Raw genomic sequence first — 27,645 nt, 5'->3', positions numbered from 1 at the left:
CTCAAACTGTTTATCCAGGGGGGCGGCGCATGGATGCAGTGGCAGGCAGTCATCTGCGGCTGCTTGGTCTCCCCCCCAGCCCCGGCGGGGGGTGGGGGGTGGGGGGGCGGGGGGGTTCTGTAAATACCGGGGGCCGGATTGAGGACCCTGGGGGGGTGTATCCAGCCCGCGGGCTGTAGTTTGAGGACCCCTGCAATAGATCCTCATTAACCAACCCCCCTTTCCCATCCTTTGATATATATGCAGATATCATTCCCTTAGACTAGGGGCCACCCTTTTAAAGTCTGCAAAATGTCCACTGAGTGCATTTAGTCCATGTTTACTCCATCTGTTATGGTAAATATTTAGAACAGGAGTTTGATGTTGTTACTGGGCACCAAAGTCAGCTCAGGTTGGGTCGCTGCTGCACTTTCACATCCTCTTGTGAGACTTGCCCTCTGTTGGTTCAGATGGTACCTGCTATACTTCCTGTAACATGCAACAAAAAATCTGGGTTACAACAGTTTAAAAGTATATACATTACAGTCTTCATCCCTTGTCCCTTTGGACTAGGCCGTAGGGTTTAGCACTGCAGTGAACTCTTACCCTTGCCTCTTGTCCCAGCATGGGCTTAGCCACAGGCCCACAGTCAGGGCACATACGCTCCAGTGTGGGCTTGTCCACAGGCTGCTGTCCCTTAGGGACACAGATGTACCTGCTCCAGCATGACCTTACCCACAGGCCGCGGTCCCTTCCAGGGAGTACCTGCTCTGGCATGGACTGCTCCATGGCCACATACACTTCTGAATGTGCCGGCTCCAGCACGCGCTTACCCACAGTTACAGTCCCCTAGTCTTGAGTTTCAGCCTGCCCAGTACAGCAGCATAGGAACAGCAGCAGCGCCCTGGCCACCTGCCAGCTCATTGCTGTTATCGGTGTGTTCCCAGGCAGAGCAGAACAGGGTGATAAGGAGGACGGGAAACAGCAGGAGCGAAAAACTGCCACTAACCAGCACTAGACTCTAATCTACAGTGAAGCCAGCCAGCCCCGTGGCAAGCCCAGGAGCCTGCCAATTAGTAGCTTAACAGCTATAAATTTGGTCTAGCATACTCTGATCAGATCTGTTATTTCAAACCCCTCATGCCCCACATTGGATGCCAGAGGGGACAGGTACGGGTGAACCCCAGGGACAGCTCAGCCTCACGCAGCAGCTCACTCATTCCCCTCCCGTGGGATGGGGGAGAGAAGCAGAAGGGTAAATGTGAGAAAGATTGTGGGTTGAGATAAAGGCAGTTTAATAGGTAAAGCAAAGCTGTGTGCACAAGCAAAGCAAAATAAGGGATTCATTCACCACTTCCCACCGGCAGGCAGGTGTTCAGCCATTTCCTGAGAGCGGGGCTCTATCATGCGTAACGGTTCCTTGGGAAGACAAACTCTGCAACTCCAGACCTCCCCTTTTCCTCCTTCTCCCCCCAGCTTTATATGTTGAACATGACTTCACATGGTATGTGATATGCCTTTGGTCGGTTGGGGACAGCTGTCCTGGCTGTTTCCCCTCCCAACTCCTTGTGCACCCCCAGCCTGCTCACTGGTGGCGTGGGGTGAGGGGCAGAAAAGGCCTTGGCCCTGTGTAAGCGCTGATCAGCAATAGCTAAAACCCATCTATTTAAGACAACTACTATTTTTGTTGTCTTAAGAGGGAAAGAAGTTTCCTCCAAGGAAAAGCAGCAGATCGGTCAGGATTTTATTGATAATTTTAGTGGCATCTCTGATCTACACAACACCAGGGTACCTATTAATTGAGAGTCCTTACCTGGGTCTCAGAAACTTGCAGGTATCCTGCTACACTGAAAATCAACTTTACACCTAATGGTTATGTTATGTGTGAAAGAGCTTCAAGGTCTCCAAATCCTAATTTATACATGAATAGCCAAAAGTAAGAAAACGCTGGGAATGTGAAATAGACGGAGAGATAAAACAGAACAAGCTGATAGCAAGAACTGTTCTTGAGAGAGAGTGCTTCATGTAAAGATCTAAGCACCTGGACTTCATTGCATTCTGGTTTATAGGGCTTTTTTAATCAACTGACTTCAGAGGGAAGGTAGACAGTACCACAGTTGATGGCAGTGACCTGGGGTAGATCTACAAGAAGTGGTTTTATTAGTTTCCATTTATTTCAGAAATGTTTCTGTGGACTGTCGACCATCTAGTCCACGTAATCCTATTTTTGACCTCAAAGGAAGTCAAAATAGTGGTAGTCATTCTGCAAAAAAATAGCCATAGGCATCATTCTCATATCAGTTTCCATAAGGAAAGGTAAGCAAATTTGGAAACCTAGCATATTACTTCACTGAGACTACTGCAGGAGGTAATATTTGTTGCAGGAAGAATGTTTCTGAATTAATTCAAGAGTATGCAGAATTAGGAAAAGAAATGAAATCTAGCTACAAGGGGCAGTAAATTTTCTAACACTAAGTCTCCAACCACCTGGCTTCCAGCCCAAAATCTGTCCAAACTAGCTTTCTTCTATTCTGGCCATTGTTACCTTTCTCCCTTTTACAAGGAAGAAGGCCCTTTATTCAAGTGCTGCTGAAGTTTTGCTCTTCTGGCCTCCAGAAACAGTCAGGTGCTTCTTTTTTTGTTTCAGTTTCTAAAAGGAAAGAAGGTAAACGGAGAATAACTGGCTAATGGCATTGCATGGGTCCCCAGGTGTGGTGTGGATGTCACCTTGGTAACATTTTAGCTTTTCTCCTTGGCATCGTGCAAATAACAATTTGAAATCCTCCCACATATCCCTGCCCATAACTTAGTCTGTGGAAAGAATGTGAATTATATTTTCATAACCAGTTTTAGATTATAGGGGGTTTAAGTATGAAAAAGTTTAAAAGCTATCAGGATCTCTCAAAATAATGCAGCCAGCACTAAACACACCAGGCTGCGTTCCCTGCCAGAATCTTTCTAAGTAAATCTTAATGGGACTTGATAACTTAGCTACGGACCTTGGCTTGGAATACTGCCCAAACTTTGAAAGACTGGAAGTTTCAGCTGGCAAAAATGTGAAGGTGTGGTGGTGAATTCACAGCAGAGCAGGGTTTAGTTTTAGTTACAATAAGGTAACTCAGCTCTCAAGCAACAACACTTAAAAAGAGAAGCAACAAGAAAAGGTGAAGAAAGAGAAAAGAGACAAATCATAGATTATTCCTCTGTTTGTGACTGATGCCAAGGCTTTCAGAGACCCTTTTTTTGGCTGTCGCCTCCTTCAGTCTTGTTCAGAATTGGGAGCACAATGAAACAGGGTAATTTTCAGAAGTGAAATGGTTGTTTCTTGTCTAGATTAGGTGGTTCTTTGCGCATACTGCCCCGTATCTATCTTAGTGCACAAAACCAGTGTCTGCACCAGTGTCAGACTTCCCAGCAAGCTCAGGCAGCTGGTTTTATACTCAAAATTTCACAGTGATCCTGTTCCCTCTTCATGAATGCGGCATTTGGGGCTTTCACATGCAGTTCGTAAAAAGAGAATAGTTAATATTTGCTTCACTCTTCACTTCAGTGACAACCTTCATCATGAAAAAGAGTGTTAAGAACATGTTTCCATTCATGCTGTTACTAGAAAGCTATTTTAAACCCAAACAATTTTCTTTCTCTAAACTAATGAAGTTCCTCTCTCATCTCAGTCAGCTGTTCAGGATGATGCCTAAGACAGAGGTTCCTCCACAAATGCTCTATGCCATGCTTGTCCTCTGTGTATGTTATTAACAGAATACAAACTCTTGCACCTCCCTCCTATTTTTTAGGCTGTGTGATGAAAGCAGGAGATCCCAGGGTTGCCAGTTTTTCATTTCCTTTGACTGTGAATGATAAAATTAACTTCAGCTCCTCTCCCTGAAAATACAGTACTTACCTGAATAATTATGGGTTGAATGGATCAGAGGCAGACAAGTTGTTTCTGCCAAAAACATGGCAGCTATAGTTTACATTATTTTTTAGTGCTTTGCAGTGTTTTAATTTCTGAATAATTAGTTTATTAATTTTTATCATGGTTTTATTATTCATTTTTGGGAGGGAATATTGTATTCAGTGTTTTAATTCACTGTAGTTAAACTACTCTCTACGAGGTCTACAAAAAATAAGTATCTTTCTTATAGAATAAAGGAAGTGAACAGGGTAGCAAGGTACTTTTCAGTGTTAGGTGTAGGTTTTTTATAGAAAGCCATGCCCCACCTTCTGATTTCAGCTTCCCTATCACAGGTCTAAAACAGGTCTCTTTGCACTTTTGAATGCCCGCCATTGGAAATAGGGTTGCCTGCTTTGCATGTGCTCCACAGGAACACTGTCTTTATAAATACATACCTGGGTTAAGTTTTAAGAGATGGAAGGTAAACAGTAAGCACCTTCAGTTTTAAGAGATGGAAGGTAAACAGTAAGCACCTTACTGTACTATCCTGTACGCTGCTGCAACAGCAGTGATGTTAGCTAGTTTTCTCTTAATTACAACCAAACATCACATCCAGAGGTAGGACGGAGCTGGGTCTCCCTTGCTTGACTAAGCATAATACATGGCCAAACTTTCCAGATCTCCTGCACCACTGAAACAGGAGCTCTGAATTAAGAGGGTATCTAAATAGCATGAAAAAAAGGACATACAAACTTCTTTGGCTCAGATGATAAACAGATGATATTTAGCAGATATTTTATATATTCTCTTTGGGAACTGGATCAAGTAAGTTTTTTCACTCTCATTTGTACTTCACATGGTTTTATAGATGTCAATGTCTGCCTTACTGTAGTCAGGACTGTAAAATACTACCACAGTAACCTGTGACAGTGCCTGTAGTCTGCTTGTTATGTATTTATGGTACAGTAATGGTTTATTTCTTAGTCTAAACCCTAGGACTGTATCTTAATGAAGATTTAAGACTATGATACAGCTGCTATTCAAACTCTGTAAGAGAAGCCTGTTGGAATAGCTCAAGATTTACTGCTGAACTGTCAGTCTTTAAGCTACCAAGTGTCTTTACCCTTCCGTGCAGTAGCTACGGTGGAAGCTTTGCCCACTGCTGTGAAGCAGACACAGCGATTAATGAACCTGAGGCGCGCTAATCAAACATATGTTTTCTTGACACAATGATTGTGTTATATATCACATCCGTATGTACAGGCCTTTATCTTTCCTTAATGATCTAGCAAGGGGGCTTTTTTAAATGTGGGTGTTTTTCATGCACTCCTTAGATTTGTTCCACAGGGGGTGACCGTTAAAAACATCTGACGGGCATGCAGTTAGCCAGCTCCCTGCTGAGATTAGTAAAATACTATATTTAGTAATAGCACTACATCAAGGAACTCCAACATTGCAGGAAACAGTTTGATTCAACACTTTTTTTCTGATTTTTTGAATTTTTTTTTATTGTATGTCTTATTTTTTTATCTGGAACAAATTTTTTCATCTTGGTCTTGTTTTTTATATCTGTGCTTCAGCTTTTCATAAAAGACTTTGTTCATACAATGGGATTTTTTCATCAGTTTTATTTTATTGTTTTTACTGTATTCCTGTTCTGCTCTCACAAATGAAATATATGGAATTGTAAAGCAGGTAGTAAGAATGTGAAGTGGCATTTGGAATCTCTCTCATGCTGCTCCATGTCTGAAGAGACTAGTTATTATTTGTTAGGAAAGCTCGATGGATAATACAAGGATCCACACTTTTAAGTACTAGAATGCTATGCCATGAAAGCTTCTGAGGAAATGGTTGAAACGAGCAAGTATATTGAATTTATTTTCACACCAGGAGAGTTTCTTCAACAATAAATATGCATGGAACAGAGTTTGAGCTCAAACAGAATTGTTTCATTTCTTTTAGTCAGTGACGTGACCAACAGTAGATGGGCAACAGAAAGAGGAAGATAAAAGATCAATATGGAAAAGGCAAGAATTTCACTGGGAAGCTAAAGAAAGAAAAATGTTTTATGAGACTCTTGTCCAAGTCAAAATTAGTATTTTAACATCTGATTTTTGAACCCATTCTGGTTTGCTTGTCACTGTAAATCCAGAGCAACCTGTATAAAATCTTGGAAATTATTCTGTAAATTCAGGACTAAATAGGGTGCTTTCCCTTTAAAGGGCAAATTTAAAGGAATACCATCCTTTGTTCTAACAAAATAGTCCGGGCTTGTCAATCCATAAGATTTGTGCATTGCTGAACATAATGGCATTTTATTACCTAGTTTATTTCTGTCTAGCATTCTAAGACTCCTGCTGATGCTTTTGACTCAGAGTAGTTTCTGGTCTGGAAACATGAACTCCAGTGTCACAGATGACTTCTTTCTTTTGGTAATTCATATTATTATTTTAAGTTATTAAATGTTCAAGAGAGAAAGCGTTTGGCCAGACGGAAGTTGTGTTTCAAACTGTGAACATCTAAGCAGCAGTGTGTGAAAATAGTAGCTTTTATTTTTGCTCCCCTCGGTCTCTTGGTAATGCACAGTTAGCTCATTTCTAACAGCAGTTGAGTCTATTGTAGTTAAGCTTAGCTACTATGTAGTAGTATAACAGGTTTCTCACCTTCCTTGGTTGTGATAGTAAACGACAGCCCTTGTTCATGCAAAAGGATGGATGCTCAGATTCAGCAGTCCCCACTGAAGACCAGCAGTCTATCATGTTTTTGAAGTCAGGGATGTTGTATTTACAGAGTAATTTATGCAGATTAACTATGGCCATTATCCGAAATGGCATATTGATCCAGTGTTTTTAAGTAGCTTATTGCAATATTTTTACAGTTTCTATCAGATCACTAGCACGTAGAGAAGTGTATTAAAGCTAGATTCAAGAGACATTTTTATATAAATATGAAAGAAATGGGAAATTTGGAGCAGCACTGTGATAGAATTAACTTTACGTGTAATGTCTTATGTGGTGCAATTTAGTTTTTCCTTTATAAAATAACATACAAGGTTGAGAATTTTGACTATGCCATTCCACATTCAGTTGTAACATTGTAAACATTCATCATCGTATGTCTTCCTTTATATGAAGCTATAAATGTCCATCAAAATATTTGCATCTCTTCAGTAATTTAAAATATTAAAAACAAGGGCCAGATTTCAACATAGTTGTTGAATTGTTTCAGACCTCTGCATACATTTCTATATACATACACCAGTTAGTAGTACCCCTCCGTACATATTCATACCATGCAGCTTGTTCTTGACTGAAGCAATCTGTGAAAAGGATATACAGTTGCATCTCATGCAAATATCGAACATGAAAGCATACATGTATGAGTAAATCTATGGCATGTGCTTGTGGCAAAACTTAATTCTATAATTTATTTCATTATTTTGATGCCTGAGATGCACTTTGCATTTTACACATGGAGGTTTCATGCCCTGCCCACACAGCACAATGGAGCGCTGTGCTTGGGATTCCTGAGCTGGTTATACATGATTTATCTCAGGTACTCCACGTATGTAGTTACCCAGGAGAAAAGCTAGCAATGCTGTATGCTTTTTCCAATAAATGAGCAGGCTCACTTAGAGTTATTGCCGGGATCTTGTTGTTGTGGTAGCGCTTTGTGGTGTGAGACATACCTTGGAGGAGAATTACATGTAAATCACTCATAATAGTCTGAGGCTGGAGTCCTGCATTTTACTCAGAAACTTCCACAACCCTTAGTAGAAATGTCTGTTATGCTGGCCAGTGTTTTCCAACCAGATCCTAATGCTGTTCTATAAAATCTCTGCTTATATGTTATCCAAATAAAATACTCTGAATTTTAATGAGTGAAATTTCATTGCTGTTTAATCCTTAAAATGCACTGAGCTGATTTGTGAGTGTCTCTTAATTACAAAAAATTAAAGCCTGAAAATTAGGTCCTGGACATAGATAGTAATTATTTTCGTAACTGTTTTATTTTTATCTTCATAATATATGAAAAGGGAAAACGACCAATTGTGGGTAGGCCAGAGGCCGTAATGATGGGTTATAGTCCCAGCACTGCCATTCGCTCCTGCTGGTGCCAAGTGAATTTGGATGAGTCATTTAATGTCTGTCCACAAAGTGTCCTTACCTGCCTAACAGAGTTATTGTGGAGATGAGCTGTAGTTAAGCACTCTTGACTCTTAGGGCACTGAAGAACTTAGAGGTGTTATTGTCATTGTGAATCTCAGTAATGGCCACATAATCACCGTTGGCCACTTGGCCAGTCTTCAGTCACCACTCCTTGGTCGCAGATACTGAATCAAGTATTTGCCATGCCTCCATGTTCCCCTGCCTAAGACGATATGATACTTTTAAATCATTTTTATAGACATTTAGGTTTCTCCTATACTTAGTCATAATAACGTGGACATATAAACTGAAATATTTGCAATATACTGATGACCAAGAACCTAGAAGCATCTGCTGCTATTCAGACTATTTGATAACTATTCAGATACTACCATTGCTTTCTGAGTGCCTGTTTTGGACATCCGGCTCAAATAGATAAATACCTAGCATTCTTGGTTGACAAAGGAAAAAAAAATCCCACAACTTTGGATCATAGATCAAATCTGAAGAAGAAAGGAATAAAATAGAGAGTTTGAGAATGTATCAGCTGGACCAACAAATAACAAAACAGAATTACTGGGAAATTACACATACTCGTGTGAAATGTAAAAGAAATGGGAATTTTTCTGCTGACTGGACAACTCTGTAGACTAGAGATTTGATGGAAGGGCAAAGTTTGATTTTGTCACCCATTCAAAGCCCAGTCTTTTGGGTTTTATATCACTATTCATACAATTAACATATAAAGTGTTTATTTTGCTTCAACTGAAAATCTTCAACAGGGCAAGAGATAATCAGAGGACTGTTGTCTAAGAAATTACAAAGTAATGGCCTTGATATATTCAGATGAGGCGAAAAGTGCATCATGAAATTCATTTGGGAAAGTTAAGCCTAGAAAGATACCAAAATTCTGAATTTATTGCAAATTCTATGTGGAACTCTAAAGCGGATGTGGACCAAATCTGCTATTGCAGATAGCAGTGTCATGTAATACTAATTATAATTTTTCTCCAGATATCTCCTGTTCTTTCAACTTGTTAGCCTTGCTTTATTCCAGTGGACTTTAGTGAAGTGTAACCTTATCCATATTATTTGCATTAAAAATAAGCCTACAAATGTGCTCTGCAGTTCAGAAAGTGCTTCTTTTCCATATCTCCGTATGTGCTTTAAGACATGTACTTTTCTCCGTCACCAGATTTTGCCCCTTTTGCTATGTCATATTTGCAGTACAGAAACATGCTCTTTTTCTGCCCCATTTCTCTGCATCGCATTCCCACAACACGTACTCAGCAGACTATCTAGCTTGCAACCAGATACCACAGTTGTGGAAGCTTGATAAGTCCTTGTCATAACAGTAGTCCCTAATGTTTAAAAAACTTTGGTTTATATTTGCAAGCCAAATTTCATACCTTCATACCTCTTTCAATTAATCAAAGTTAAACCATTGTATATGTGAAGGGGCCTCTTGTGGTTTCTAAGTAAGTAGTATGGCTTTTCTGGCAGAGAGCCACAAGCAATTTAGTAGGCACATATTGTGGGGGTTGAGAGGAAGAGAGACAAGGATAATACAGAAAGCTTTAAGAAGGGCTGAGTGAAATCAGTATTTCTATACACAGTACGAGAACTTTACATTCAGTATCTTAGTTTTGGCTACAAAAAAAACAAAACTGTTTTGATGTCTTGTCAGTAAAGTAATTCTGAAATCCAGCACCGACTTGGTTTCCCTCTCACTCAGCCAGTTTAGCGCTGCTTTTGCTCTAGCTGAGGTATTCCCAATTTACACCTGTGGCAGAAAAGAGGCACAGGGGATTTAATATGGACAGTGTGCAATTAAGTATCATATGCGTCACTAAATCATTTCCACAGGAATAACTCTATACAGTTCCTAGTTGTCTTCAGAAATAATAAAGTTTGATTGTGTAGCCTAAACGTCAAGATGAGGCTTTATCGTGTAACTTTTGCCTGAGAGCTATACAGTTGTAAATAGATACTAACATAAAAGGTCTGTCTCCAGCAGAGCTGATCTCTCTTTCCATTTCTGACAGGGGTCACATAGCCAATGTAAATTACCACCATAAACTAAATTCCACCTCTCCTGTAGAACAAAGTGCTTGATCTGCCTGTCTAGAAGCCAGAAGCTATGCAGAGAACTGTAATAGTTCAACAATTCAGCATGAGTGGCAACCTGTTCTCAATAACGAAACACTGGCAACGTTCACTTTCATTTTGTTTCAGCATACCAAAATCCCCTTTCTTTAGGAGATTTAAGAACTATCTGAAGGGTACCTGAAGACAAGGAGAATAGTTCAAGTAGAAACACTACCTTCCTCTGTATTTCATGCAAGATTCTGGTTCAACATGCACATCTTGACATCAGTAGGGAACAAGTTGCTCTTAGAAAGGGATAGTCTAGACATCTCAAGAATAATGTGAATTCTTCTCCATTTTATCTGTCATTCAAATTCAAATATACAACATCAGCCACTTAAAAAGAATTAGTGGATTTTAGTAGGAATGGAATTACCATTGAAAAATTTAAACTATTAATGCCAAGTTTTTGCAGGTAGAATGATTTACGTGGATGTTTTATAACTAAGTTACACAATGCTATTAAAAATTACATCTAGGCTGGAAACTATAATTTGAAATTAGTTTCTTATATAGATACAACATCTTGAATTCAGTCTCAAAGGTCTCAGAAACTGAAGAATACAGCACTTGAAAAACTATCCAACAGACACATCACAGAAAATTTGGCCCCAGTTCAGTATGTGACTACCTAGAATATTTTAGACACTCCTTGTTTTATATTAAAGATGAATTCAATGTAAATGTTCAGAATTCTTCTTACAAACTTGTTGAAAAGGGACAGTATTTTAGCATGACTCCCTTGTACAAACCTGGTGTTTAGCAGATTACGTATGTTATTCTGTTATAGGTACACTACAGTGATAGACAAAATGGCAAAGAGTGTATGACCTGTTTGACACTGTCTCCTGTGCAGATGACTTTCCAAGGTATCGGAAGCTCCATTGAAGCCAGCCATGACCAGGTATAATACCTTCACCCCACACTCTTGTAATTTTATTAATATCTAGTAAGGCCAGAATGTCAGCATTAGTAAATTTTAAATATCAGCACATCCTGTGCTTTTCATATGGCATGTTCTTCTCACTGGGATTTGCCTGTATTGCCATAGTAAAATCCTGATTAGATCTAAAGAGTGACCCAAAAAGGAGACAAAACTATACTGCCTTTTACATATTTTTAAGCCATGTTAGGAAAGCCTGAAGAGCTTGCTTTGCTTTTGAAGTCAGATGTAAGGTTTCTGCAAAGGTTTTGTTTGGTTTTATGTATGTATCAGGTCTTGTCTATCCTATTTTTACTAGAAGATTATGGGTCGCTGGGGAAGCTGAGAGATGAAGCCGTCATCTCTAGATATCATCTGTCACAAGAAACTGGTATTTGAGAGAGAAAAGGGATTTTTAATCAGACTGTGTAATATTCCCGTTTTATTTGTCGGTTCTTAAAATGTTTAATTCAAGCTTTTGGCAAAAAGCCAGGAGAAAAAAACCAAAAAAACAAAACCCCCAAAACTCTCTCTGTTAATTACTTATCACCCTGCTGCTTCAGATGGGAGCTGAGGGGGACTTCCATTCTAGTCTTCTTGTCCTCCAGCACTCTTATGTATAAAAGCTAGACAAGACTTTGATACTCCTAAAGTTTTAAAACCAAAAAGGAAACAAGTAGAAGAAAACATTAAACCGTACCTTGCACTTTTCAGATCTTCAGTAGATCGGAAAAAGTACCATTTTTACTTGCCTTTGCAGGCTATCTTTAGATTGTACTGTGTTCACATTTACCATACAATTTATCAGACGGTCTGAGATTCTCTAAGGAAAAAGGAAAAGTCGCCTTAAGAGTTATCAGAATTAGTAACTTTTGGGGAAAAGTTTCAGGCACTCTTAGCCATATTTTTGATAGGTGTTTTCTTTATTGGAAGTTTCTAAGTTGTTAACATAAGCTAAGCCCATTAGTTATTTACATGGTAACATGAGGATACTTCCTGTCCTCAAGTGTTTGGTGTTTTACAGTAATGGAGAGCTGTGGTAAGTGAGACCATACTTTGACATTCAATTCTCATTTCATCCAGCAACTTGTTTATGCTGTTCTAAAGTTGCTCCATTTTTCTTTCAGTAAAGATTGCCTTTTAAAATTTAGGTATAACTCAAATACAATATTTAGACTTTTCAATTAATTTAAGGTGATCCCTGTCAAACTGGTAACAGCTACATTCTGGGCTACCAGCCAGGTTGGCCTTTGTCTTAGCATTTATGTAAGCTAGAGTATGATATGTAAACAGAAAAAAGACTTTGTAAACAAAAAGCACATTTAAACCATCTGAATAATTATATATTTAAGACATCTAAATTAAAAAGTGTTATTGAGCCTTCGAAGCCAAGCACCTAGAAATCAGGAAATTCCAGATTATGTGCAGCATTAGTTTGATCCCAGGTATACCCACCCATTCAGTGCTCCAAACGGGACATTCTTCTGGCAGGAAAAAAAAATGCGTAAAGTCACATACATAAAGAATGTATCCTAGCGTGTGCAGAAATAGGTAGAATTAAGTTTGCTTGGGCCATTATGTAGCTAGAATATCTTAATCTGGCTTCAATTTGAAGTTTAAAAGATGTTCATCATTGGTTTTAGTTAAGTCATTTTCCACAGGGTTCTTAAAAAGGAAAGAAAAATGTTTTGTTGTGTGATGGGGTACTGGTTGTGTTACTGAACCCACATCACTTGTGCAAAGATTTCATCTGAGCTGAGAGCAAAATAAAATAATCATCTAAAAGCCAAATGACAACCAGTGGGTAACAAAATAGATCCACATACTGGACACGATTCACAAATTTCTGCTTGTCCCCTTCCTAAATTTCAAAGGAATTCCACTTTCTGGGGAAGAGGGATGCTGTTAACTGGTTGTGTTTTATAAGGAAGGTGACAGGACTGGATTGAAGCTTTATTTGCCATCACCTGAATAAACAGAGAAAAATTAATCAGCAAATAAACAGAAGCTCACCAAGTGTTTGTCAGGCACTGGAATTAATTAGTATTAAAATATAAATAATTATATATAAATAAATAATTAACTGGAAAAAATTAAAGCTCTTAATGGACTAACTAGAACAAAAATCCCCTTTTCTTTCTTGTTCCTGTAGGATTGGTATGGTTTTGCTTGGTTATCTACAATTCCCCATACAGAACTGCTGTACCTTTCTTAAGCTGAATTATCTACATCTTAAAGTTTCAAATGAAATAAGTACAAGATAGCCATATGCTATAAAACTTAGGTTCTAGAAACTCTTCTTTAACATATGCAATCTGTTGCTTTTAAATCATCTCTTTTGTAGTGTGTGGTAATTGGGACGGACTAGTCACCTCAAAGCCTGTGTTTTCATGGGAGGCATGTTGATTTGTGTCAGCTATGAGGCCTGACATAGTTTGACCTCAGGATCCATCCACTTCTGTGCTTATGAAGATATTTTTCCTCATGTTCATCCTAAAATATAGATTTGATAATTTCTAGGTTTTTAAATGGAAAACTGTCTGAATGAGACTCTGGAGTAGTTTGTGGGTGGGAAAGTGGTGGAATCTGTTGGGTGAGAATGTCTAAGAAAAAACCTGCATACCAGATTTGTCACTATATTGTAGCAGAAGAACCATAGCTGACCATATATACCTTGATCAAAAAAAGAAATAGAAATAATATATATAGAAAAAAAAGAAAAGAAAAGAAAAAGAACAAGAACAAGAGGTTCCCAATGGCATCTCCAGCACTATAGTCAACCTTTGAGATTGGGCTTGTCCTTTGCTATGTATCTCTCTACTCACATCCAGTGGGAGGTTGTTACCCAGCAGATACCAGTGTGGTTACAATCCTACATAAATATATTATCCTGCTTTTTCAAATATGCCAAGACTTGACACAGCAGTTTTTCAAGTCACTTGGTCTTTTCCTATACTCTGTAGGGTGTTGTCATTCTTTAGATTGCTTTAGCTTGTGGTTTTAATGAGTTTAGTTTTTTTCCCCACATACTTCATTTGAGCAGTTTCAGATTAAAATAAACATTTCATACTGTTACACTAATTAGAGTGTATTTCAAATGTGTGATTGACAAGGCATATCTCGTTTCGTCATGAAGCGCTATTGTGGAACCAGTTGCTGGGTCTATCCTTTTTCTTTTGGCAAACAGTAAAAAAGGGAGAAGTTCATAAAGTACCACTGCATTCTAGCCTGCCACATGTTCTGTGGGGTTTTACATTCAGGTATGCCAACCTCTTTAGTAGAAATTTAAAGGGGTTTAGAATATTTTTTTCCTCAGTGATTTCTTTCCTATTTTCTGTTTCCCAGCGCCTGACCATAGTTAGAAATATCTCTTTCCTTAATGGCCACTATTCTTTGGGTTTTTTTCAGTAGAATGTAGCTACAAGAAGCTTTTAGTTAAAGTGGTCACCACTTTCTAGTGGCTTTCTCAAGCAAACTTGAGTTTGTCCTTAACGGTAATGAATCCTGGTACTTTTTGCCTTACTGTGGCCTGGAGAAAATGTATTCTCAGGGCTTCTGATGGACTTTATGCATGGAGTGTGAAGCTGAGGAATGAATTGAATGTGTGCAATACAAAGTAGTAGAAAGGAAGTCCAGATAGTTACTCTGTTTGCGTCACTAAGACAATTCAAGGTATGAGGAGTGGGAGACAAAAAAAGGGAAAATTCAAAGATAGAGGCTATATAAGCAAAAGTAGGTGGAATGGAGCAGAAAACTAAGAAAGTGCAGGTAAATGGGGCAGTAAATGTCTAAAGGCCACAGAAGTGGGATAAAGAGAGAAAGTCAGAGCTAAGTGGAAGTGGGTGCTCAAAAACCCCACCAAAATTAATAAAGACATCTTCTCTCCTGCTTAGTCTGAAAGTCTTCGAGAGTTCTGCCTGCTTATCTTCTCAAATTATTGAACACTTAGCTGCTTGCTACCAATACAAATAAATATCTTTCAGCTTTAGTGAACTGGGTTATATGGACAGCTCTTTGAATTCTTAAGCAAAGACATGCCAAGAACTTTTAGTTAGAAAATATAATGGTATCAGAGCAAACTATTGGAGGAAATAGAGATTTCTATTTCCCATAAAGAATCCTAGTCAATACCATAAAGTTGTTAGAGATGTACCTCACTCGGTACAAATTACTGGATTCCCTATAACGGTAGCTAACTTAAAATTTGATGGCCTGTGTCATACAAGATGTCCTGTGATGAAGTTTTGTTCTAAGAAGTGACACTTCTATTTCTGCTACATCTTGAACAAGCCAGTGCAAACTCAGCTTCCATGTTTGCATGTATAATTTGGAAACTTGTAATGTTACCATCTTTAGTGGCTTTGTAATGATTGCTGTTTTTCTGAATGCTTCATCTCTAAGTGACTGTAGAGTTCTGCTTCAGGGGTATCATACCCCTATGGCTGTCATAACTGTGAAGAAAACCTTGGAAAAAACATCTTGGGTGCATTCTTAAAGCTTGCTGAACAGCAGCCAAATTGAAAGTATGAACATTCATTTTAAAATAAAATTAAATTCAGTCCTGGTGGTGAGGAAGAACAGATCTAGCCCATTTTGAGATTTTTGAATGCTTGCCATGGAGTACTCTGCCTGTACAACTGAATTTTTAACCCCCAGTAACTTGATGTTCATTGAGGGGTGACCAGTTTTCTACTTAAATTTCAGGAGACAGATCAAAGACCAGTGCATTTTCTTAAAGTCTCATTACTTCAATACTTTTTGATTATTTTGGACGTTTTAACTCATGTGTGGTTATTTGGAGCTGGCAATACTGCTCATTTGTTTATTATTGACTTCTGCTGTTTGCTTAACCCAACAGTCCCAATGAGATGTGCTGTTAAAGTGATGACAATGAATCTTTTATACTTATATTTTTAGTGCATGTTTTCTTAATCCCATCCATTATATTTGTGTTGTATATTAGACCATTGTTTTTAGAACTCTCCTACATGTTACAATGCATAAAATAGAATACTATACTATTATTTTCTAGGACGGATAACAATTGTGTAATGTCGTATGTAATCTACCACTATTATCACTTTTATTCTCAAGTATAAAAATAGCTGGAATGAGAATAGGCAGGGGCGGAAATTATAGAAGTGGAAGAGCTACTGATGAGATAGACTTGATAAGAGATTCCAGCAGGGAGGGGCTGTACTGAAAGGAAGATGCCATGCTCAGCAGTTTCAGAAATCACTGATGGACAGCTTGACAGACAGCAGTGACAAGTGACCTGAAATATTGTATGAAGCAAACCATCACTGTTGACAGGCAAGCAGGCATTTCTGGGCAGGGTTAAGGGATTATAGTGATGCCCAGAGGTGAGCAGTTCCTGATGTCACTTGAATACAGCAAAGGTGGAAGTAGTTCTCTAGGGACAAAAGACCTCAGAGATGGGTGACAGGCTCGAGGGAGGGTGCTCGAAGCACTGAAACTCAAAGTTTAAGAAGAAGTTTACCTTGTCACAGGAAATACATATTACATACAAAGGTCCACATCTCTGTATTTGTTACGGTCTGAGAATTGTTTGTAGAACATGCTCAGGAGGCAGCATCTAGGCAATTTATGCCAGCCAGTCACTGACTGACTTATCTGTAAGAAAAACAAGTGCCAAAAAAACTAATGGTGTAGTCAGTGAATGTGCAGAGGATGAGAATTTTTCCAATGCTGTAAGCAAAAAAGAGGATTGGGATTGGGGGTTTTTTTAGATACCTTTCCACATCAGAAAAAAAGTTTATTTACTGGACACTACATTAACTCCTTCTTAAAATTAGTATTGTTCTAAGGCAAAATTAGTATTTTCTAGATGTTCAAAAACCACAGTGGCTGTTTGTGTCCTGGTCATAGCCAAAAAAATAAGAAAATATTAAGACTTTCTTTAAAAAAATATATGTATTCCTTTTTTTTTGGCTGGTGTTATGTGCTTCACTTGTCAGCTCATTTCTACTTGATTTACTGTAAATGCAGTTCTCATTCCTTTGTGGTGGCTTCTTGAGTAAAATAAGAAAACTTCAGTTTGACTCAGTAAAAATCTAGCAGTTTTCTCCAAGCTTGGTGATTCCATCACTGTCCCTTCAGCATCAGGATTCCTACCTGATCTTGTAAAAACATCTCATGTAACTGGGTCTCCTTCTCCTGCCCGTGTGATCTGGCTGGCTGCTGCCTCCTCCTTGACAAGTCTGTAACCTTCAGGGTGGGTATGGCATGGCCACAGCTGAGTGCCTGGTGTTCCAAAAGAGGTGGTCCACATGGAACAGAAATATAAACTGCTTTTGATATATAGCTTGCTCTTCTCTTGTTATGTCGGGAAAGTTGCACCTCTAAGGCTGACGCTGTAGTCAGGAGTCATCCCATCAGGTTTTAGTTAGGCTCACCAGGTTGTTGTCTGCTATTTGGTACTTCTTCGCTGTCTGTTGTGCTCCCCACGACTGTGTGTGGAAGTGATGGTACATTCTCTCTGTGTTCTTCACCTTCTGTTTTGCATTATCTCAGTCTGGCTGTACGTGACAGAACATTTGCTTTTCCCTGGCAGCTGCTGAAGTTTTCCTTGACGAGCCTGAGATCAAACGTTTGTATTTGTTCAGGATGTGTAATCTTTCATTTTCAAAAAGTGAGTTACTAATTAACTGCCAAATGGGAACAGAATGTAAACCAAGGCATGGCTATCTCCCTGCCAGACCTTTTCAGTGCTCTCATTCAGGGCTTCCTGAGTAGCTTCCCAATGTGACTGCCTCTTGCTGAAGATGCAGAATAGGATTTTTCAGTGCTCTGTGTATGCATGTTTGTTTACACAGTAATGTCAGCAGGGTATGAAATGCTACTGTTGCAGTCTCTGAGTGTTTTACATGCTTGGCATGTAAATGATGACAAACAGACCACATAAGTTTTGGGGACTGCTTCCTCCTCTGATGGAAAAAGAAGGTGGTGAAATATCCTTGTGACAACTATCAGTGAGGTTTCACAAGACTGGTGATGTTCAGAATGGCTGAGGTGTGAAGGGACCTCTGGAGATCGTCTGGTCTAACTCCCCTGCTCAAGCACGGCCACCTAAAACAGGCTGCCCAGGTCTGTGTCCAGGCAGCTTTGGAATATTCTCAAGGTGGGAGACTCTGCCTTGGTTGTTCCTTCCAATTGACTTCATCTCCAATCCTGGCTGCTTCCTAAACCACTGAGCTGACAGAAACTAACTCAACTCGAGTTGAACTGATCCACTGGAGCTTAGATGAGTACCAGAGCTGAAACAAGGGAGATATCAGGACTGCCCAGCCAAGAGAAAAGGAGGGGGAGCCATCCTCTTCCACAGCAGCAAGCTGGTAGATCAGCTTACCCACCTTGTAAAATGTCACTTGAAGAGGATGAGGCAAAAATTAACTGTACAGAAAAGTGGTTTCCTTGTAGAAATGTTTGCCTTGTTTAGTACCCTTAAACCTGTTCGCTGTACAGTAGCGTGATCTGGCATAAAGAACAGGGATGCACACAGGAGGGAGGAAAAGCAAGACCATAGCAGCCCTGACCTAGAGGAGTTTAGCTGTTTTGGGGCTGCACCTATAGTAGCTATTTGCATTAAAATGCCTTAGCAGGCTTTCAGTGTGGTGTAGCATGTGGAAGTGAAAAGAAAGGCATTAACAACATGCAATGAGCCAGCCTTCCATGGACCACAGGCCAGCTGTTTGCTATCCCTAGTTTGCAATCTGTTTCTGTTTTGTTTTGTTTTGCTGTTACTTTAGGCTCAGCTGGCTGATGGTGAAATGTAAAAATCTTGAATTTTCACGCTGCTGTGGCTGTTAGGGAAAGGAAGCTTAAAAGGGAAAGGTATTAGAGAAGTTTGGAAGAGCTAAAAGTGTCAGTTTTCTGCCTTGTCACACTGCAGCAGGAAATTCAGCCCACTTGCAGCATCAAGAAATCTAACAGCTTTTCCCTGGCAGGAGAAAACAGAGGGAAGACAACAGAGGTAGGTTCTTCTCCTACTCAACAGTTAAAAATGGATAGACACACACCTACCAGACAAAAGATGGTGACAGAAATGGAGGCAAAATGAAGTGGAAAGAGACTTCTTTGGTAGCTTGTCTTGCAGTTCGGGTTGACAAAGATCTGGATTTTCCTCCTGACCCCTGATGAGCAGTATTTTCATTTTAATAGCTATGTTCATTTTAAGTTCTAGGACTGGTAAAGCCTTTCAAACCTTATGATTAAAATTAACACTCAGTCAAAACCGAGCTGCCTATTTTGTAGGCACTTCCATTTTAGACAAAGGAAGTTATTAGCAAACCTTACAACTTTTTTGCCCACCCTGTACTTGCCAGAGTTATTCTGTGGCATTTTCCACACACTAATCAAGTAATGCTATGTCTGTTTGTTGATACGTGTTTAACCGCTTGTCATTCAATGAAGTTGCTTAACATACTAATTATATAATTGTAATTTCAAAATACATTTCCTTAACCATTCTACAAGACAAAATAATGATTTGCACATGTTGCATCTGAAGAACTGTGCTTTTGCCAGAATTGCATTTGCCACCTAACTTTTCCACTTCTCCTGAAATAATAGCACATGGCTGGCACTGTGCATTCGTCTAGTACAAATGAAGTTTCATAGGTTTTTGTTTGCATAGTCATCATACAGCCCCTGGTGCAAATAGATACTACTGATGATGAGTTATTTTACCTACAAGCTCAGCAGTCCACACACTCACACAAGATGCAGAAGATGTAGATTTTATTATATGCCTATCCCTGGCAGGAGCATGACTCCTCCGTAGGAACCCTCCTCATGCCACGGGGCAGCACAGCTGGGTAGCCACAGGAACACAGAGTGATAACCACAGAGCAGACATCTTTGACTCACTAAACAGTGTGCTCAGTAGAAACTAAATTTGACATCCTACATCCCTTCATTTCAAGGATTCATTTCACGAAGCCAGGATCTCGTAGTAAATGTTCTGACAATGGACTTAAAGGGAAATGAAGGAGGTTGGGTTTTACAAGTAATTACAGGGGAATAACTGAGCTTATGTCCTATGGAATACAGTGGGATACCAAAAATGAGTGCTCCTCTCTGTCACCACTTTAGTTTCATCAAACTGGTACAATTTTCTTCTGAGTATCTGCTCATTTAAACTTTTCCTTCTTCTTTTTGAGATAGGTCTACACAACATAACCAGACCTGCTGGTGGGCTAGTCTAAGCACTTCTGTAAACTTGGACTGTCTTCTGGCACCCCATTCCCACAGCAAGCTCCTGTCATCTGTTGTGTCTACATAACTTATGCACTCATCTGTATATAGTTTGGCCCATGGTTTTAGTGCTGAAGCACTTTTCTCAGTCTGTTGCAGGCAAACTCATGTCTGTTCTGGGCAGAGGTAGGATTATTGGAGGAACAAAGGAATAGTTTTGTCAAGTACTGGGAAGATTTATAAAAGTAGTCATGCATGCATGTTCAGTGCAAATTGTGGCAAGTTCCTGTCCAATTTGAAGTTCGGTTCTAAAGTTACTTTCTTAGCTATGCTACCTGTAACATGGATCAATACATTAAAGGTCTGGATCTCTCCTTAGCATCAGGATATTGTGGAGGTATGTGTAGGACCACTAAGCTTAAATTCACTTCCTAGGCATCCATGGTACAACGACATCCTGCTTTCTTCCTTGGATGTTTTTTTTTTTAAATACCCCATCAAGAAAGAGATGAAGACTTACCCTAGCTTGATCACTAATGGTTTATCTGAAAAAATTATTTCGCTTTCCTTTTTTACATGATTGCCGTTGATGCCCTGATGGAAAGTGTCAGGCATCTCCAAAGGAAAAGGTGCTTATGTTCTTTCCTATAACTCATTTAACATAGCTTCCAAGTCCCTCTCTTGTCTCCCAAACTCGCTTCACATACAGATTTTTGTAGTTACACTGCGTTTCTCAGATCATCAAGTCAGAACATCGTACTGTTTGAGACAGGAAGGAGTCCCCAACTAACCTTCTCTTCAGAGCTTCAAATGTGCAATATCCTCACTCGGTACAGGAGTTCCTGTGTCCCCAGAAGCTCCGTATGTACTTGTGGCCTCTATTTTGTAGCCCTTGCAGACTGACTGTGTTCCAATACTAATGCTTCATTCCAGTAAGATCCTTCACATATGCTAAATGTAAGAGTCCTTCCAAGTAAATCACTCTCTCAAGAATACAGAAATCGAGATAATAAACACTGAATTGGAGGTATCAAGCAAAACAAAACCAGTGAATTCTTAAGTTAAACTTTAATTTTTATATGCATTTCTTCATATTCATTCTTTCTCTTTCCCATCATTAGAGAGACTGTGAGACCTAGTTTTCCACAGATCCTTACGGCTGTACAAATAATTGATTTTACAGTCCAAAATCTCTTCTATCATCCTTCATCCCCTCAAAAAAACAGTTCAGATTCGTCCAAAATAAAGACAAAAATGCTTTTAGCCAAAAAAAATAATTCATTTTGTACTTGGCCATTTGTGGTGGAACTAGGAAAATGGCTGAGATTCACAAAACTGGTGGGAAAGATGATGAATTATTTTACCTACAAGCTCAGCAGTCCACACACTCACGCAAGATGCAGAAGATGTAGATTTTATTATATGCCTATCCCCGCAGGAGCATGACTCCTCCGTAGGAACCCTCCTCATGCCACGGGGCAGCACAGCTGGGTAGCCACAGGAACACAGAGTGATAACCACAGAGTAGTCATCTCACTAAACAGTGTGCTCAGTAGAGCTGCATGAGCAGAAGAGTTTGAGGGAATTCTCGTTTTGTAATACCCCATAAGATGGCCGTTAGGGTGCTGTTCTGAAAAGGGAAAAGAAGGGTTTGGATCCTCTTGGGAGTCAAAGAGCCTCAAGCTATGATTTTTCATAGTCCAGTATCAACCACCAAGTGAATCGTGCCCTTTGGTTTTTGCTACAAATGGCCAAAGCTAAGCAAACTATAACAGATGACTTCAACGTTTCTAAATTTATTTGCAGTTGAAATTGCAGAATACCTGTCACAAGTCTGGGAGCAGATTTAACCAAAACAAAACTGCTTTTTCAAATGTGTATATATTTTTCAGGAAGAATATGCTTACCTTGCTCTACAGCCAAACCCATCCCTGCCACCGGCACATACCCAGCTGGTGGCGGCATTGTTCAAACCTCCCAGCCTTGTGCTCCTCATGGCTGGAAGTTGCCACATGGACCCCAAGCAGAGACTGCTAGGTCAGGCTGCAAAGGCAATTTAAGGTAGTAAAACACGTTCAGCTGGAGTCACTGTGTTCCCTGGCTGTACCCACAAGGTCGTCATCTTCCTCCCTTTTGTAAATCGTCTAAGCATAACCTGCAGACAAAATGAGAGCATCCCTTCCTCAGCATTCACCTATTCAGCTTTACATTTGCTACAGATTTTTTAAAACTTGGTTCTATGCCATGGATTCATAAAGGACTTTGGTTTATACCTCTGCTCCTGCTGAATCTCTTCTATTGGCAACTTGTTAGAGAAGTGCCAAAGGCTCAGTTCTTTGTGCACTGATAGCAGTGGGGCTCTGAGCAGTCCCTGTAGCTGTCATGCCTCAGCTATTTACATAAAAATCGCACCTTTTGCTGATACTGGCTACGAGGCTTATCCCCGTAACAAAAAGATTTTAGCTAGTTTGTGAGATCATAGAAAGCCATTTTATGTTTAGCCATTACTTCAAAACATCAGGCTGTTTAGCGAGTCAGTCCTATTTCAGACTATGCCCTAAATATTTCATGCTCTAACATTGTTTTGAATAATTGGGGTAATTTTTTCTAGCTCAGCATGCTGTATGAAATTATGAATTGAGGAGATTTTTATGTTTTCATATTTGATTCAGTACCCCATTGTCACTTATGCAAAATGGTACAATAATACACTGTCAGTCATTTAGGGGACAGCTGGGTGTACATGAAGCTTTGTTCATGTGAGTAGGGCTTCCTAGGGTGCCTCAGTTCATCAAGGCAGATGATACTGCAGGACCTGGGGCTTGATTCTGGAGTGTGCCAGAAAACAGGATCATTTTTCAAATTGAACAAAAAATAAACAGGAATCAGCAGGTAGAACTTTTTTTGTCGTCATGTAGTGAGGAAAATAATAGAAAAGAAAAAAAAATGGAAAGGAATGTTTGCTATAATTTGCTAAGCTGAAAAATAGTTAATCAAGAGGACATGGGTTTGAGAGGGACTTAAGGAAATTAAAAGGAGGCATCAGATATTGACTTGACCCCAAAAATGCTTAAAGCCCCATTTGCCCTTACAGAACAAAAGTGTTAGCACAGAAGTCTGACATGCTGGTAAATATGTAATTTAGACATGTCAAACTACTTTGAGAAAAATTGCAAAAAGCTGAGAATTTTTTGGCCCTCATTTAAATAAACTGGATCTTGTGGAGTTTTTTGGAACTCTCCTGATAAGTGATGCTTAAAAGCCTTTTGATCAAATACCCTTTCTCAGGCAATTACATGTTCTTAATTTAGAGGCCAATTCAAAAGATTGCTTGTTACCTTCATTTAGCAAAGGTTCAACTGTTGCAGTTTTCTGATCCTTTTAAAAAAGGCAAACAGGGAGAGTTTACACAATAAAAGTTCTTTTTTATTCTCAAATTAATTATTTTGAAATATCTTACAGATTACATCAGTTTCTTACTTGCATTCATGTTGCAAGATGGCGACTATTGTATGTTGCTAGTGATGCATTAAATTAGTTGTTTACATTATAAAATCTAAACATATTAGAATCCTTTGTGTTTGTCTTCAAAGATTCCTATTATAATAAAGCTTTCTGAAACAAGTAAGGTTGTCTTTTTTGTTTAGTTTATGCATCAGTGGAGAACCTAAAGATCTGTAGCCTCTAGCCATCCCTGTCTGTGTTTAGTAGAGTGTAAGGAAATTGTGTTTGGGAAGATATATATTTTCATTTAAAAGAGAAAGTTATACTTTTAAATGAAACATTTTGCATTTGGAAAAGGTAACACCTAAGACGAATGTAGGCCACAATTCATCCTTTTTTTTCAAAGACTCTGTTTTACTGTGACTTTTAATTGGAGTAAAAGAAGTATGTATAAGGTACTGAAAATCAAAATTTTGGCTGTATCTCTCCTATTTCTGATGGCTTTGTGTCACTCTTCAGGTCAAAGTGTTTCTGAGAGTTAAGTAATGCAAGAACAACATTCAGTAAAGAACAGTATTTGGGATTTTAAAGAAATTGCAATTTGGACTCTCAGTTTTGCTTTTTAACAAATGTTTTAGAGATAATGAAAAGTGAAAAATAAAAGCAAAAGCTGCCTGCTTTACTACAGCTGGAGCTGCTCTGTGAAAATAACTTTCACTGCTGAGGGAAATTCATGAATACACTTTTAGCAGCAAAGGATCTTCTTGAAGAGTCTGCTGAGCAGCATGGCAATGAATATCCACACTTTCCCCTCAACACACTCCTTTTAAGTGCAATGTGTGTTAGTTCTTCAGCTAGAGAAATGACTGCTTTGATACACTTTATAGGTCATACTGCATCTGCCTTTTGAATCTGTGTTTTAATATGTTTAGATATACGTCTTCCTATCTTAACAGTGTTGGCAAGTCATAAGAAATGAGTAGGAATTTATTTACTGTCAAAAATCAAAATAACTTGCATTAAGCCAATGACCAAATAAAATTGTCACAGTTATACTTTCTATCAATGAATGTCACTGAAAGGAAGAGTGTCAAGCTAAGTGTTAACTTCAGAAGCAGATTATTTCTTGTGTACAAAATGCGCCTTTTAGGATAACAAGCCAAATGTACTTTGTATCTAAATAGCCTCTAGGACATAAAGCAATATAACAAATGCTGAGTTATATTAAGTCTTGGGAAACGTGACAAAATAAGCAGTGGAATGAAGAGAACAGTACTGAAACCAGTTGGAAAAATGGGAAGTGTATAATTCTATGAAATTATGAAATATCTTAAGGAACATCTTGTTTCTGATCATGACTAAACAGTGAGGAAAGTGATAAGGAGTAAACTAGCTATTTTCAATAAATCTTCAACTTCAGAGAAAAAAAGCTAAGTGATTAAAAGGTACTGAAGACTGTTTTGATTGAATAAAAAAAATGCAGGATTAAAAAAATATATATACTTATTTGCTTGAAGGACTTTTAAAATGAACATTATTGTTTATTAAAAGCATAAGAAGGTACGAAACAGTCTGATGTAACAGCTCACCAGAAGTTGTTTCAAAGGCTATCACTTGCTGAGGTGCTTAGACAAGATGTGTTCCATCAGCAGCCTAAGAACAGTGCCGTGTGTAACAGGATAGTAGCGCTCATGATGTCTGAACAGTTTTAGTGAAGTTAAAGGTTAATCGTGAAGCTTCAAAAATAATATGGACTGTGATCCAAAGTACAAATTAAAGCCTCGAGAGAAAAATTAAATGCTAACTTTCAAATATACCCTCTTATTCTGGACTTCTGATTTGAGATACCTTAAACTACAGTATTCAGAAACAAAGAACACCTACAGCTTTTAAGTGGATGGATGCTTTGCCTTTTGCAGGAGCATTGTCCATTTAGTTTATAATGATACCAGATGAGTATCCACACCATTAGTTCATTGAGAAATTCTGAACAAAATGTCTTGGTCCTGTAGACATTTTCATACTCATGTAGGTCTACGTATGAGTCATCCCATTAGATTACCTGATGATCAGTCTGTAGAAATGTGCAAACAGTCAGAAATGCAAGTTCAACTGATGTGAATGGAGGTTTATCTGAGGAGAAATATCAAAGGTAGCTACATTGCCTGGGTTTAATATCCCATCTTTGTTTTGGCTGGTATCTTGTCTAAGCGAACATGCAAAACATGTAACAGAGTAAAACATGGCATCTCTGAACACAGTCATACTAAGAACTGAGGTTCCTACAGTTAGTTTTAAATGTCCAAACTGCATGAAAGCTGCAGTTCCCATCCATATCACAATTTCTGTAGTAGAATGAATAATTTGTATTTTGAATTCCCTTTTGATATTTCTTTTACAAGTTATTGTAGCTGGTACATACATGTCCATTTCTTCCTGCTGGCCAAAATTGAGTGAAGGGGAAAATTTTGTTCACGGGTTCAGAAAAAAAGGTGAAGGGAACTATTGAAAAGTAGACTCATTGTTGGAGGCACAGGAATTCCTGGCCCTTGTCCTGAGAACAAGTACGTGTACTGGGTTGTATCTTGAAGAGCCACAGTGTCTAATAGGTTTCCTTTGGGGTACTTCTCTCCTAGATCTCCTTTCTAAAACCTTGTTCCAAATCACAAATCATTTCACAGCTGTGAGAGCAGCAGCCCAGGGTATCAAAGACTGGTATTTGACTGATGGTTTGAGTGTGGTTTTGACAGGGTTGGTCTTTATCAGGTGGAACAAGACTCTAGGATGTATGTTATGTATTTCTGCATTCCTGATCAAGTAGAAATTAAAAGGTAAGCAAGTCAAGTTGCCAGCTAAGAGTGGTATAACCAGGTGACATGCTTTTGTTTCTATTATACAAAGTCAGAAAAGTCCTTTCAGGTCTTGAAATGGACAGTGTGAGTGCGCTGATGTAGTGCATTGGCACTGGAAACTTGCTAAAGACGATGTTACAGGCTTTGCACTGAAGTTTCCATTCTGTTCCTTGTCTGGAAGAAGAAAGAAAAGGCTCAATATCACTCATCCTATTGTAGTCTGAAATAAATTATGTGCCTTGCTTCTTGTCTGATCTTCCTCTACCTTTTACAAGATCTTGTTTTTGTCTTTGTTACTTTTGAGACATTTCCCTGCAAATCTCTCTCATTGTAGATACTGCAGGTCCACTGTTAGGTTTCTCACACTTTCTGTCATAAGCAGAGTAACTTAAGTTTCTTTAGTTTTTAAATACAGGGAAGATTTTACATACTCATTCTTCTAACTCTTTTTCAGAATCATCTAATATCTCAATGTGTGTTTTAAACTTTGAAGCTTAGAGCTAAGCGTAGTCAAGTTCTAGAATATCAGTGCTATCTCTACTGGTAGTAACACTTTCCAGTTTCTTCCTATCAGACTGTGTGTCTAAGGGTTTCCTGTTGTAGCCTTTGTATTACTTTTGCTAGTGTACTTTGTTCCATTTTTAATTTTTGTCCTTTTTTTTCTGGAATAAATGAGCTGCATCTGAAGGAGATGGAACTTGCATCATTGCAGATTACAAGTTGCAAGTTCCGTTTTTACAGTGGTTACATGTCAACATTGGAGGGTTGCTCCAAAATAACTGCTTTTTTCATCAGTTCTTGCTCTTTGTTGGGGAGAAAGCAGAGAATGCAGCAAGAATGTGTTATCTGTGTTGAAAGTAGGTCTTTACAGATAGAAAACAAGATTCAATTTCCCCTAAATTTTATTCTTTCATGCGTTGCATTCCTTGAGTACTGGGAGTAAAGTTCAAAATGTTAATATGCTGGTATGATTAAGATGCTTTTGATGAATGTGGTCTTTATGAGGGTGGACTCCCGTTCAGAATCAATCAATCAGTGCCC

The 27,645-nt window shown here is 38.8% G+C and overlaps 1 protein-coding gene and 1 long non-coding RNA gene across 5 annotated transcripts in view; one reads left to right on the top strand and one right to left on the bottom strand.

The window, feature by feature from the left end:
* STAU2 (staufen double-stranded RNA binding protein 2) overlaps positions 1-27,645 on the top strand; it is a 177,454-nt gene that overhangs the window by 103,224 nt on the left and 46,585 nt on the right. For 3 of the 4 annotated variants that reach the window (XM_040588431.1, XM_040588433.1, XM_040588435.1), the window contains one exon: positions 10,961-11,074. The exons of the other annotated variant lie outside the window; for it this stretch is intronic. In XM_040588431.1, coding sequence (XP_040444365.1) covers positions 10,961-11,074 — 114 coding nt within the window. The remainder of the gene's footprint in view (positions 1-10,960; positions 11,075-27,645) is intronic. 4 annotated transcript variants of the gene reach the window in all.
* Positions 307-1,278, bottom strand: LOC121085605. Its single transcript, XR_005827123.1, has 2 exons — positions 586-1,278; positions 307-468 (listed from the first exon to the last, which is right to left on the bottom strand). It is a non-coding gene; the product is annotated as an uncharacterized LOC121085605 (long non-coding RNA).

The sequence above is a fragment of the Falco naumanni genome, chromosome 3, assembly GCF_017639655.2.
Source record: "Falco naumanni isolate bFalNau1 chromosome 3, bFalNau1.pat, whole genome shotgun sequence".
NCBI lineage: Eukaryota > Metazoa > Chordata > Aves > Falconiformes > Falconidae > Falco > Falco naumanni.
This window is presented reverse-complemented; position numbering and strand designations above follow the sequence as displayed.